The sequence below is a fragment of the Leptinotarsa decemlineata genome, unplaced genomic scaffold (assembly GCF_025532065.1).
Source record: "Leptinotarsa decemlineata unplaced genomic scaffold, Ldec_3_MD MMD2_tig00026347_RagTag_RagTag, whole genome shotgun sequence".
In the NCBI taxonomy this organism is placed as follows: domain Eukaryota; kingdom Metazoa; phylum Arthropoda; class Insecta; order Coleoptera; family Chrysomelidae; genus Leptinotarsa; species Leptinotarsa decemlineata.
Genome location: NW_027412698.1, coordinates 2,657,115 through 2,671,310, shown reverse-complemented (window position 1 = coordinate 2,671,310; position 14,196 = coordinate 2,657,115). Strand labels below are relative to the sequence as shown.

Below are 14,196 nucleotides of genomic sequence, written 5' to 3'. Positions count from 1 at the left end.
TGGTCCTATTAAAGAGATCATACGATTTGACAACCTCATTATTCATTATGGTAATGAAATGGCTTGTAAGTACAGATCACAGCATCATTATCCTATGAGACGAAATCGTATGATAAGAATGGCAAGGGTTTTGTTAATGATTAAAGAAAAAAATTCTTCTGTGCGTTCGAAAACATTTTGAAGCCCCAGATGTTTGACTATATTATTGAAGTCATTAACACCTTGGGAGATTATGATGAAAACACAGGGAATTATAATAAACCCTCTTCACCAACCGAGGTTGGTACATCTCTAAAATATATTATCCAATTACATATTTCGGAATGTATCAAAAATGGGGACATGGAAGGAAAGAAGGATTCCAAAAATTTGTTACGTCTGTTGAAAACAGCTCTTCCGGCACACGTCAATAAAACTGCATCTGAGAGTTTGTTGAAACATAAGAGGAAATAATTATCTATTTTGTCCTCAATGGAGGATATTAAGAAATTAAACTCTTATGCAATGACAAAGAGAAATCATTACTATGAGGCTTTGATGAAAAAGTTCAATGTAAATACTTGGAGGAACTTGGCTAATTTTACTTTGATTAACATATTGATTTTCAATCGAAGGCGACCTAGAAAGCTCGAACGAAGTCTCATTTCTGATTTAGACAGCTTGGCAAGAATTGAGGAAAATACGGATACATATAAAAAATTGTCTGAAAACGACAAGATATATGTAAGGGAATATGTAAGATTTGTCATCAGGGGAAAATTGGCAAGAGGAGTTCCGGTACTCTTAAATAATTCAATGCATGAATGTGTTAAATTATTATTGAAATACCGAAAAGAGGCCGGAATTGATGATAAAAATCCTCACATATTTGCCTTGCCTCAGCGTAGTGTTTCAAACGAAAAACTTGTCTACAGGCATGTATCTGCTACATCATTGATGAGGCAGTATTCAGAGGAATGCGGAGCAACCATAGATATATAAACAAGACAGATAAGACTATTAACATAAAGATACGTGCTATGAATACTTCACAGTCTAACCGCCAAGAAGCTAGTTGTTCTATCAATCGAAAGACCGTTGCCAAATCTTTCAATAAAATATAGGGGAAGATTGGCACCATTCGTACACGGGGAAGCTTCATACAGTCATTACAATCGCCCTTTGAAAAGACGTATCTATTACCGTTTTGCGTCTTTGAGTAGGCTCGAGCGGCCGTCAGTTGTCAACGAAGTTAGCTGCCAGTGCGGCCATTGCGAGCAATGCGACAGGTTGTAATGCGTTTTTGCACATTTAAAGTAAATATTTTGTTGATGTTCTGGTGTGTTTCTCGGTTATGTGAATCAACAAATTTTATTGGATTATTGATAATTGGTAAGTAACTGTCATCACGATAATAATAATGTATCTTTTTTATGTATTTTGTTCATGATTTATCTGTGGGAAAAAATCTTTTATTTTTGACCTTCGGGGGAGATTCGTATGCCTACTTGAGGGGCACATTCATACGCATACGAATGTGCCCCTAACTGTACGAATGTACCCACACGTATATGTATAAACAGTTTTTTTTTTATTTCAGAAAATACGCAATAATGGTGCGGAATTACAAGAAAAAAGAGACTAGGTCTACATTAATAAATGAAGAAAATATGTCCTTGGCAATAAAAGATGTTTTGGAAAGAAAATTGTCTTATAGAAAAGCAGCGGATAAATATAACATTAGGGCCTCAACTTTGGAGAGTCGGGTAAAAAAAATAAAAGGTAAACATAATGATGCTGGCTCGAGCCGCACGTATCAGTCTAAATTCACCAGTTATCAAGTATTTTCTAAAGAACAAGAGTCCCAATTAAACGAATATATAGAAAAAAGTTCAAAAATGCATTACGAACTCACAATATTACAAGTCAGAAAGCTGGCATATGATTATGCTAAAGCTCTGAAATGTACGTATCCGCCAAAATGGGATGAAACTAAATTGGCTGGTATAGATTGGATCCATGGATTTCGGAAGAGAAATAGTAGTTTGAGTTTAAGAAAACCAGAAAACACGAGTGCTGCTAGATCTTTTGCTTTCAACAAAACAGTTGTTTATGAGTTTTACGATAATTTGAAAACCGTGTATGAAAGATATAAGTTTACTGCAGATCGTATATTGAATTTCGATGAGTCTGGTATATCGACAGTTTTAGACACTTCAAAAGTGTTGGCTGCAAAGACTCAAAAACAGGTTGGGCAAATAGTATCATCAGAAAGAGGTGAATTAGTCACATTTGGGGGTATTATCTCAGCAAGCGGAAATACAATACCTCCACTTTTTGTATTTCCCCGAGTACATTATAAAGACCACTTCATGGAAGGAGCTCCTGAAGGTAGTATTGGGGCTACGAATAGAACTGACTGGATCAACTCTGAAATATTTCTAGACGTTTTGGAACACATAAAAAAACATACACTGAGTTCTAAAGAAAATCCAATTTTATTACTATGTGACAATCATGAAAGTCACATTATTTTGGCAGCAATTAACTACGCACGAGATAATGACATAATTTATTTGTCGTTCCCACCACACACATCTCACAGGCTTCAACCTCTAGATGTTGGTGTGTTTGGGCCATTTAAATCAAAATTGAAAACAGCGTTCAATGATTGGCACGTGACAAATCCAGGAAAAACGATCAGTATTTACAATATCCCAAAATTAGCTAAGATAGCATACTTTGAAGCGTTCACTGCTAAGAACATCACAAGTTCATTCAGTTCACCAGGCATATGGCCATTCAATCAATTGGCTTTCAGTGATGAAGATTTTGCACCAATTGAGGTATATACGTCTAGCAACACAAACAATACAACTAATAGTCAACCAATGCAAAAACCCCATAATAATGCTAATGAACATCTGGAACTTTTAGCTTGTAGTGAAGAGTTACTCCGAAATGTTCACACAGATGCTGCATCTTCTTCTCAAGCACATCCAGTCGTAAACGTTGGAACACTTGATCTAGATTCTGCATCCGGAATTGAGGCTACACAAAAAACTCCTCCTCGAGTACTTGAAGGTCATTATCAGACTTCTGAGCCGCAAGAAAAATCAAGTTCTATTACACCAGCAATGATTCGGCCCTATCCTATAGCTGATGAAAATAAAAAAATTAAAAAAGGAAGGCAACCGGGAAAGTCTAGAATTTACACGAATACGCCGGAAAAAAATAGGTCGGAAGATTTGCAGAATGCGAAACTATTTAAAAAAATAGAACTAGAAAAAAAAGTGAGAGCGAGAGAGTTGAAACGTACTTTGAAAATGGTTGCGCGATCTAAGCCAAAAAAATCAAAAAAGAAAAAAGAAAGCAGTGATTCGGAATCTGAAAACTCTGACGTTAGTTTTCACGAAAGTTCGACATCAGTAGTAGATTATTCTGATGACAATGAAGATGAATATGAATATGTCGATGCTACCGTGAGGCCCGAAATGAATAACGACAACAGTTTTGTTTTAATCAAATTTGAAAAAAAAATCGATTGTCTACTACGTAGCTAAAATTATAGGCCATTATTCTCAAACAGAGTTTGAGGTCTCGTATTTGAGAAAAAAAACAGGAAAATCTTACTCCTTTGTGTTTCCTATAATTGAGGAAACGCATAGCGTTGACATTTCTGATGTCGCATTGGTTCTTCCTAACCCGAAATCTCCAGGAGCTTCTACGGCTAGGACCTCTGAATTATTTACATTTCCTTTTGATTTCACACAGTATAATGTGCAATAATTAGTTATTAAGATCTGGTTTATTTTCTGTTTGTGACTGATGCACCAAATAACTAGAATATTGATCTCTTATTGACTGATTCGGGTTGAAAATTAGTGTAGTCTACGCCATGTTGTGTTTTTTATACTCATTGATTTATTTTTCAAAGAAAAGATTATGTTTTGTTGATAAAATGTTTTATCATTCAGTTTATTACATCGCTGCTGTTTCTGATGCCAATTAGTACAAGTATTGATAATCACTTTGCTACTTTATTCAACCCTTACCTACCGTCCGAATGTTCCCCTACCTATGTACGAATGTACCCCTATAATGGGGTAGATTCGGACATTTGACAGCTTTTATTGAAATGCATTTCATTCATTTATTTCCTGAAATAATGTCTCCATATATTTTAATCAGGAAGCTTAATGTATGTAATTTGTTATAATAACCGAATAAGCAATTTATCTTTAATATCAGAATTTAAAAAATCAAAGTCTAAAAAGTGTACGAAGTACACAAGTATTGATAATTCGTTATGCATACGAAAGTAATTATTATATATCAGACAAACACTAATACATGTTTTATGAAAAAAATATTGATCAACCAACCATAAAAAAACATAAACATAATCATGAATCTATAACTTAATAAAATATATGGCAACGTTGAGCAGAATAATCGCCGATTCCCACCCATTCCTTTCGAGTGTCTTGAAGATCGTAGTAAAATTAAATAATAGTTAATTGTGTGTTTTTTGTGCGTTTGAGACATTAATTGTGATTGACTTCGTTAAATATGGTTCGACAGTGCCAAGTTTGTAGGAAAATAGACCATCTTAATCCAAATTTGTCCTTTCATCGGTAAGTTTAATTTTTAGGTTATGTTTACTACCATAAACGTACCAAAAGGATTTGAAAATTAGAATAATTAATATCAATAATACTATAAAACCATAATGTTACTCAAAAAAAAATGCAATATGGTGTATTTTACTTGAATGTTTTCCCTCATTAAAAGTAATTATTTTATTGCTTTTGTCTGATATTTCATTAGAAACCAATATTTTAGATTTCCTGCTAACTTGGATCGCTTGAAATATTGGTATTCGTTGCTGGATTTTTCTGAAGATAAAATACTCCCTAAAACAGCACAAATTTTTTCTGATCATTTTGATGATGACTGCTTTGATTATAAGCCAACTGGGGTGAAATATTTAAGAACTGATACAAATCCAAAACCAGTACATCCAGAATTATTTGAAGCCAATAATTCAAGGTAAATTCTATTATTAGTATTATTGAATATTGTAAGTAGGTATTTCACGATTTTTTGAGTTTTTAATTTTAGAAAACGTGTAGTTACTTTATTGAACAATTTAACAAGAACTGTTTGGTATTTTTTCCCAATATGTTTGTTCTTTTGCAGTTCTCGAGTAGACTTAAGTTCAACATCTATGAGTTCAACTGATACAGGAAAGAACTTCGAAAGGTAATATCAATATAAATAACTTCATTGACTTCAAGTAGACGGCATAAAAAAATTAAACAATAAATTAAAATATGAAAAATGAGTAACTTGAAGCCAGTTACCAAATATAGAGTATAGTAAAACTTATAACTTTTTGTAAAAAAATATTAACCAGTGCAATTTCTTGTATTCAGGAAATCAACAACTAGCGGGTCAGACTCTAACAGTCAGTTATCAACTGCTAGTATATTACAAGATCTCAGCCCTCTGAGTACAAGGTGAGCAAAGTATACCTATGTATTTGCATACAATGAGATTGAAGTAACTTTAAATGTGATATATCAAATTACGAAGTCATGGATTATTATTGTTTAAATAAATATACTGTTAATAGGTACTAAGATAATATTTGTTTTGTTCTTTCATATTATAATATTTCGATTACAATACACTAAGTTACTACCTCGAATTTTCTATTTTAGGACAACAGATTTATGTCGAGTTGAATCAAGTAAAACTCTGACTGCTTCTGAAACTGAACAAAATATAATATCACTTGTGCATCATGGTCAACGTGTTTCAGATAAAGCAGGGCCATCATCAGGGTTTAGAGGAAAACTTCCCCTATTATCAACACCAAAAATACGGTAAACAAACATCTATTAATCTTATTTCCACACAAGGAAAATACAAATATTATAATAAAAAAAATAAAGGACAATATAAAAAAAATCAGCTTAAATAAAGAGAACGGTATATATAACTTTGGTAATTTTACTGGTGTAGATAGAAATATAAATTTCAATAAACGATATTTTAATATTAAATATTTATGAGTTAACTAATTTTGCCTTTTAGACAGCGATGCTACATTGGAGATTTAGAAAGTGAAGATTGTTCTTCACCTTAACGTACGAAGCAAAATTTTAGAGTAATGAAACGCGCTATTTATAACCAAAAGTTGAAAATAAAACGTCTCCATGAAACAGTGAGAAAACTTCGTTTAAAGGTTACTTAAATGCAGAGCTTGATCGGAGTCAGGGCCGTACCCAGAGGGTGGGGTTAGAGGGGTCAGAACCCCCCCCCCCGAAATATCCCAAATACTGCGTCCTTTTTCATAATTTGAGGGCATATTTTATTTTTAAATATATTCAAAGCTTTCTGATGAAAAAGGCACACATTTTTGGAATCTAATAACAATAATCTCACTAATAAATCAGTACCCCCAGTTCCTAATTTTTTTAATAAACTACTGATCAATAAAAAAATAGTATTGATTGTAACCAACTCCAGACATTTTCTCGCGAATATTTGGTGCGCTTTGAGCACGCAAGCATTCCCAACGATTTAAGTTTGCAAATTATGGCCTGAGCGCTCATAATTTGAGCATGCATGCTTGTCGCTTCTCAACGCATGCGTGTGGTGTGCAGATCTGTACGCGGCTATAAGTGCTTTTATCCCCTGCGCTGTCGCGTTCCAGTGTTTTACTGCAAGAGGAACAACTCAACTATTTTTAGAACATTGTATTGTATTGTATGGTTAGTCGTCCCAAATATTCTCGAATGGCATAAAAATTGAACGTATTACCCTGCCGCACGTGGCTTTGCGTGTTTCAACTACTGCTAGATGTGACTCTATTATTTGGTGAGTGAAATTATTATATTTAAAAATATATCTGGCTCAATTAGAGAGCTTCCGTTTTTTATTTTTACGTCAAAAATAGTCATTTTCTGTCTACGCAAAAAATTCCAAATTCATCGATGGTTAAATAAGTTTATATGAGTTAATTTAATAACTCGGTAATTTTTTCCTATAGATGATTTGCATATCTTTGCTTCAGATAATCCACAATCACAATGCCGAAATGTCCAGGCTCTCAACCTTCATTGGAGAATTATTTTGTTAAAACTCTCAAAACGTGCAGCAGCAGCCAGGATGATACAACTCTGGTTTCAAGCACGTCACAAGAGGAAGAAACCACGTGCGATAATCAAGCTCGTTACTCAGCTACAGAAGCAAAACAAACTGAACCTAACCAGGACATCATAAAAGAACCGCCAAAGTTTACAGACCTCTTAGATTTCGGAAAGTACCTTAATCAAATAAGGATTGACGATGAGATGAAGGTAAAACTTCTCAGCAGTCCATGGATCCCGGAAGATTCTTTTATATTTCCTGCATCTGGAAAAAGAAATCTGCGATTTCAAAGGCAGTGACTGACCCGCTTTTCCTGACTCGTGTACACCAAAAATGATGGTGCACTTTGTAAATATTGCGTTTTGTTTTCGAAAGATTTTTGTGGAAAAGGATTCAATCAGAAAGTAAAGTCGCTTGTAAAAGAACCATTCAAAAATTGAAAAGATGCTTTGGAAATGTTCACTGCACATGAAAAAAAGAACTATCACCAAGAATCGTTGGTAATCGGTAATAACTTACTGAAAACATCAAGAGATCAAAATCTAGACATCAGGAACATTGTTGACGCTGTAAGAAAGAAACAAGTAGAAGAAAACAGAGAGAAGTTGATTCCCATAGTCGAAACCATTAAGCTTTGCGAGCGACAGGAGCTGGCACTCAGAGGAACTGACGATTCAGGACCGATTTTTGTAAAGAGCGACGAGCCGGTGGTCAACGATGGAAACTTCAGAAACTTCAGTGGAGATGAAAAATTAATCAGGCATGTTGAAAATGTTGCTCTGAATGCTTCATATATTAGTCCAAATATACAAAACCAATTGATCATTATATGCGGACAAATAGTTCAAGAACAAATCGTGGAGAATATCAATGATGCCCATGTTTTCTCGATATTAGCTGATGAAACATCAGACACATCCAGACAAGAACAAATGTCCCTCTGCGTACGATATACTGAAAATATGGGCAACATTTACGTAGTCAAAGAAGATTTTTTATGTTTTGTACACGTAGAAACCACAACTGGCGAGTATCTGGCCAACACGATTGTTGCGACCCTTCAGAATCTTGGCATTGACTGCAATAACATGATTGGACAAGGCTATGACGGTGCCGCTGCGATGAAAGGATCATTCAAAGGAGTTCAATCAGTTATCAAAAAAACATACCCAGAAGCTCTCTATGTTCATTGTTGTTCGCATTCTTTAAACTTAGCTTTATGCCATTCATGTAATCTCCCAGCCGTCCGAAACTGCATAGGAACTGCAAAGTCTATTGCAACATTTTTGAAAGCATCACCCAGAAGAACGACGAAATTACAAGAATACATAAAAACGCTTTTTCCTGAAACAAGGTGGAAAACATTGACAGCTATGTGTGAAACAAGATGGGTGGAGAATCATCATGGCCTTTTTCGATTCAAAGAAATATTTTCGGCTATTGGGGAGACTTTAGAAGATCTAAGTATTGATGGAGATATGGACACTTCTTCCAAAGCTTCATCATTTTTAAAATCTATGATGGCAAGTGAATTTGTTATAAGTTTCTGTTTTCTGGAAAGCGTGTTCTCCTACACAATTACACTCTGCAAAATGCTACAGTCTCCTCTTTGTGATTTAGTGTCAAGTATAGATTATATCGAGAATGTTGTTCAAATCTTTGAAAATTTTCGAACCAACATTGAGGCCCAATTCTCAATAATTTTCAAAACAGCAAAATCAATATTAGACGAGGTTCATGAAGAGATTCGTATACCACGATTGACATCCGTTCAAAGATATCGCAGCAATTTCCAAACAAACGATCCAGAACAATATTTTCGTATAGCTGTAGCTATTCCAGTTTTGGACGATTTCATTGGCCAACTGAAAAGTAGATTTGTGGACCACAAAAATATTCTATCCGGCCTATACTGCTTATTACCGTCTGTTTGCTGTGACAAATCACTGGATCTAGAAAACTTGGCCATGTACAAAAACATAGATGATCTGAGCTTATTGCAGAATGAGTATGAACTTTGGAAAATTTGTTGGAGCCGAAGAGATGAATCAGATCGACCATCATGTGCGATTGAGGCTCTTGGAGAGTGCAATGCTGAACTCTACCCAAATATTTTCATGTTATTAAAGATTTATGCAACTTTGCCGGTGACAATATGTACACCAGAGAGATCATTTTCTACACTGAAGAGGCTTAAATCTTATCTAAGGAACTCCTGTGGCCCGGATCGACTCACTGGATTAGCTCTTATGTCTATTCATAGAGACATTGTCATTCCCACCGACAAAGTCATAAATATTTTTGTAAATAAAAAAAGAAAATTGGACTTTGTTTTGTGAAGAATTTTTCATGTGTAATACATATTCGAAACCTTTATATTCAACATTTTAATTAAAAAAATCTTATTATTTCCGAGTGTGAACTTATTCAATACCACACCATATCAACAAATGAAAATCATCTTAGAAATCAAGTTACTTCTATCAACACTTCAATTCTTTTTCGCCCACTGCGGGGGCGATCATCTCCCTTACTTGATATAGTATCCTACATTCGGATATGTCATACATATTATATTAACCCCTCCCCCCGAAATAAAAATATGCGTACGGCCCTGGATGCATCGGATGATTCCGCTGACGAGATTGAAGCCGAAGTTCTGGAACAGATGACAACTTCACCCATAGATGAAGCTAAAGTGGAAGAACATGCAGAAGAAGAGCCAGGTGAAATAAACGAACACTTGATTTGGGAACAGGTAAACATTGTGTCGCGAAGATTCTCTTTTGACACGAGTAGTGGACATAATATTCCGGATCTTTTTGTGAAACTGTTCCGAATACGAAAACTGTTTTCAAGTTTTTTTCGGGAACGAGATAACAAATCATATAGTTAGCGACACAAATAAATTTTATAAATACGTCGTGGAACATAAAGATCGTCTTCTGCCACATTGTAGATTGAACCAACGGAAGGACACTGACGCAAAAGAATTACATCGTTTTTTTGCACTGAACTTTCTAATGACGCGTGTAAGAAAGCTTCAAATGCAAGAGTACTGGTCTGTAAATGCATTATTAGAAACACCTGCCTTCGGGAAAACAATGCCACGGGATCGATTTCTGGGGATCTTGAGTAGGGTAAGTGTACTGGTTATCCGGCTAGCACTAGTTCTCGGCCTTTTTATCATTTAAAGCGAAATATTAAAAGAAATGAGTCATCCTGACTTATTACCACAGTTAAACTAGTTCTCGTCATTTTTTTTTATCCAATACGGTAAGGGTTGAGATGACAGCATTAGCGAAAAGCGCGCGAAAAATGTTTAGTTCTTGTTAGTCTGAGGAAGAGATAACACGTGTGTCTGAATTGGGAAAGTGCTTAGTGGTGTCAATCGACGAAATAGTAAGTATTTTATGATTTTTTCATTTAAAATGCATGTAATATATTGGAGATTATTCTGAAGGGTTTGAAGAAGTTATTTTTTCATATAACTGACCAAAAAACCATTTTAAATTTAAAATATTCAGTGGCCGCGAACCGAGGATCAGTTAAAACATTTAATCTTTGCCTTTCAGTTGTATTATCAAAATAAATCTAATAATTTTCTTTTCATATCATAACTTGTATACTTGCATGAGCTCTTTCCGCACATTGGATTGCGGCCGGCAATTAGTTTCTATAATTCAATTTACTTTGATTATAAATTATCTTAAGAACCCAATGACCGAGAACCAGCTTTTCTCGGCCACTTTGAAAAATACATGGGCCGAGAACTAAAATATATAGTGATTTCTGTTCTCGGCCTCTCGGTTTTTAACGTGGTCTTCGTATAGTTGTTATTAGGGAGATACTTTCTGTAAGAACTTCAAATAGATTTTTATTCGTTTTTTTATTTTTAGTGGCTAGATCTAAAAGAAATAGAATCAAAACCAAAGACTCTGTGGTAATTCGACCTAAGCCAAAAACGAGAAGAATAATGTACCAATACTCTGAAAAAGATTTGAAAAATGCCTTGCATGATAAGAGAAGCTAGTAGAAGATTTAATGTTCCAGGGGCCACAATTCAAGACAGGCTGACAGGGAGGGTACCAGATGAGTTGAGAAGACCAGGACCACCACCACTATTGACTGTTGAAGGGGAAGAACGAATTAAAAAATGGGTACTTGATCTGGCTAAATGTGGGTTTCCCATAAAGAAACAGATGCTACTGGATACCGTTTGTAAAATAAATGCAGATTCTGGTCTGAATTTATTTAAAAAGGGAGCACCAAAACAAACATGGTATATGAACTTCATGAAAAGGAATCCAGAGATATCTCTCAGGGAAGCAGAGGGAATCAATAAAGCTCGAGCAGTAGTTACAGAAAAATCTGTAAGAAATTGGTTCGAGGAACTTGAGCAGTTTCTGAAAGATAATGAATTCGCTCATTTTCTAGAAGATCCTAGAAGGTATTCAACGAAAGTCATTTTTTTGATCAATATAAAATCAGACGGTGAACATCGGGTGGAATGGAATAGGACAAGTAAAATTACCAATGAGCCTCATTCTTAGAGACGTAAGCTAAAAGAATCAGCGTATATTCCCATGTCTGGAGAGAATTGTATCTCGAATAGCTCCTTAGAAATAGATCGTACTTGGCTACCCATCTTGAAGAAAACTTTGGATAGTGGCGAAATGGTAACAAACTGATATCGGAACTACACTACGAGGATTGCTGAACTTCGTAGAGTACTGACGTGTCTAAGCGATCAAGCGTGTTTACCGGTTTTACTAGTGAATATTGCAGCCGTACGGTGGTGTGTGTTTCTTGCTTCCGATAGCGCGTTCGTTGTGTTTTGTGTGCAGACGACTACACTTCTGGTGAGTACGTTTGAATATATTATTTTCGTTGCGTTCGTGGTGCTCATACTTGTTTCTGGGCTCCAAAAATCAAATTCTCGTTTCACGGCAGTATGGAGGAACTGCTTTGCAGCCTGGCTGGGAAGGAGAAGGGCGAGATCATTGGCTTTATAAGCCAACTGATCTCAGCTCTCGGTCTGACCCAGTCGGACTTGCTTGGCAAAGCATTACCAAGCCCTGAGAACGGCCGCCACGTGTCGGCGGACCGCGAACTGGGAGTGGCTAATGCTCCGCCTAACCGTGAATATTACTCCGAAAGAGAATTCAGCGATGCCGAAATTGACAACGTTAGCGTACTTTCCTTCGCTTCCTCCGCCTCCAAGAAGAGAAGACTGAACGATGGATTTCCACCACTGCCTGACGTCTCGAGACGTCGTATTGACGAATGGACAAAGACAGTGGTAAAAGAACAACCAAAGCCAGCGAAAAAGGTGCTGAAAAAGCTTAAAAAGAAAGCGGCTTTGGACAATGTCAGAGAAGAGGCTCGGAAATATTACTCAGAATCCGAGACCTCCTCTCATCAAATAGCCGAAAATCAGGCTAGTGAGGTGGCCACTTCTAGTAAGCCAAATACTGACGTAGAAATGGACACGAACGTTAAAGCCCCAACCGACAGTGCATCCGAAAAGTCAGAAAACACTGTCAAATCACTTCATGATGAGGAGACCACCCCCCCTACCCCTCTGAAGCAAGACATCCCGTCTTCGGCTTCTAAGGCTAAAATTCCACCTATTGTTGTCCGACAGAAGGACAAATGGGTACCGCTGTTGAAACTGACGACTAGAGAGAACATCAAGTTCTCGAAAGCCGTCAATTTACATGACGGGATAAAAGTTCAGCCGGAGTCTCCTGACGACTATCGGCGGCTGGCAAGGCTTTTGGTGAGGGAAAAAATCCCTCACCATACTTACTCGCTCCCCGAAGAGCGGCAACTACGCGCCGTCATCAGGGGAGTGCCAGATCACCTGGCAGTATCCGATGTGCGTGAGGAGCTTGAATCAAAAGGCTTTGACCTCACCAGCGTCACGCGCATGAAGCGCGCTGGCAAACCTATGCCTCTGGTCCTCGTCTTGTTGGACAGGGACCAGAAGCATATTTTTGAGGGTTCAGGTCGAACCCCAACACGCGAAAACTTCGGTGGGTCAATGCCACCGTTGTCAACGCTTTGGACACTGCCAACGCAACTGCTTGGCAGTGCCCATCTGCGTTAAATGCGCTGGCAGGCACTTAACCAGTGCATGTAAAAAGACCAAGGCTGACCCCCCGAAGTGCAATAATTGCAAGGGGGCTCACACAGCCAATTACCGTGGCTGCCCCGCGTACCCAAAGGTACAAAAGAAGGGGCAGACCACAACAAGGAAACCAGCCTCCTCAGGGAGACCTGTGGGGTCTGGACGCGTCCAGGAGGGGGTCAGCTTTGCAAAAGCTGCATCTAAGGGCGCAAGTACTGCAAGTACTTCTGCAAAGCCCACCTCCCCTCGACCTGAACCCTCACCTCAGCCTCAGGGGGTTTCAGACATCTGTGCCGCACTGGACCAGATGAAAAAGTTATTTGTCAAATTCCCCGTGTTACAGACAATGTTCGCGGTGAATACAAGCGTGATGACCGGAACTGCCAATGTCTAGACAACCAACGTTGCCTAGATCTCTGAAGATAGTTTTTTGGAATGCTAATGGCATTCGAGCAAAGAAGCTGGACTTCGAAAATTTCCTTATAGAGAACCACATAGATGTGGCTCTAGTCCAGGAGACACATCTAAGGAACGAATCCATTGTCATTCCAAATTACAGATTCTACCACAGAGAACGTGTTGGACGTGCTGGAGGGGGAGTTGGCATTTTTGCCAAGCGATCCCTGCAGTGTGTCCAATACGGCATTGACAGTGCTCGGTTGCACGGTACTGAGGCCGTGGGGGTCGAAATTCAACTGAGAAGGGGTTGTCACAGAATAATCTCGGTTTACAACCCTCCGAACATTCGTCTACTCCCAGAATCTCTGGATGAACTGCTGATGGGAAGCAACATTCCGACAATTGCTGCTGGCGACTTCAATGCCAAGCACAGACCTTGGAGCAGAGCCACAAATCGAAACGGCCAAGCGCTCCATGCGCATGTTGACAGACATGAATACCTTGTGCTGGGACCAGATGAGCCT

At 37.6% G+C, this 14,196-nt stretch overlaps 2 protein-coding genes across 2 annotated transcripts; both read left to right on the top strand.

Moving 5' to 3' along the window:
* Nucleotides 1-4,283: 4,283 nt before the first annotated feature.
* LOC141486208 (uncharacterized) lies at nt 4,284-5,735 on the top strand. Its single transcript, XM_074183937.1, has 4 exons — nt 4,284-4,616; nt 4,825-5,031; nt 5,182-5,244; nt 5,418-5,735. Exons 1-4 carry the CDS (start codon nt 4,552-4,554, stop codon nt 5,503-5,505), a joined length of 423 nt encoding a protein of 140 aa, XP_074040038.1. The 5' UTR covers nt 4,284-4,551; the 3' UTR covers nt 5,506-5,735.
* A 1,860-nt stretch (nt 5,736-7,595) lies between these two features.
* LOC111516744 (52 kDa repressor of the inhibitor of the protein kinase) lies at nt 7,596-9,479 on the top strand. The gene has a single exon (XM_023172864.2). It carries the CDS (start codon nt 7,596-7,598, stop codon nt 9,477-9,479), a length of 1,884 nt encoding a protein of 627 aa, XP_023028632.2.
* The last annotated feature ends 4,717 nt before the right edge of the window (nt 9,480-14,196 follow it).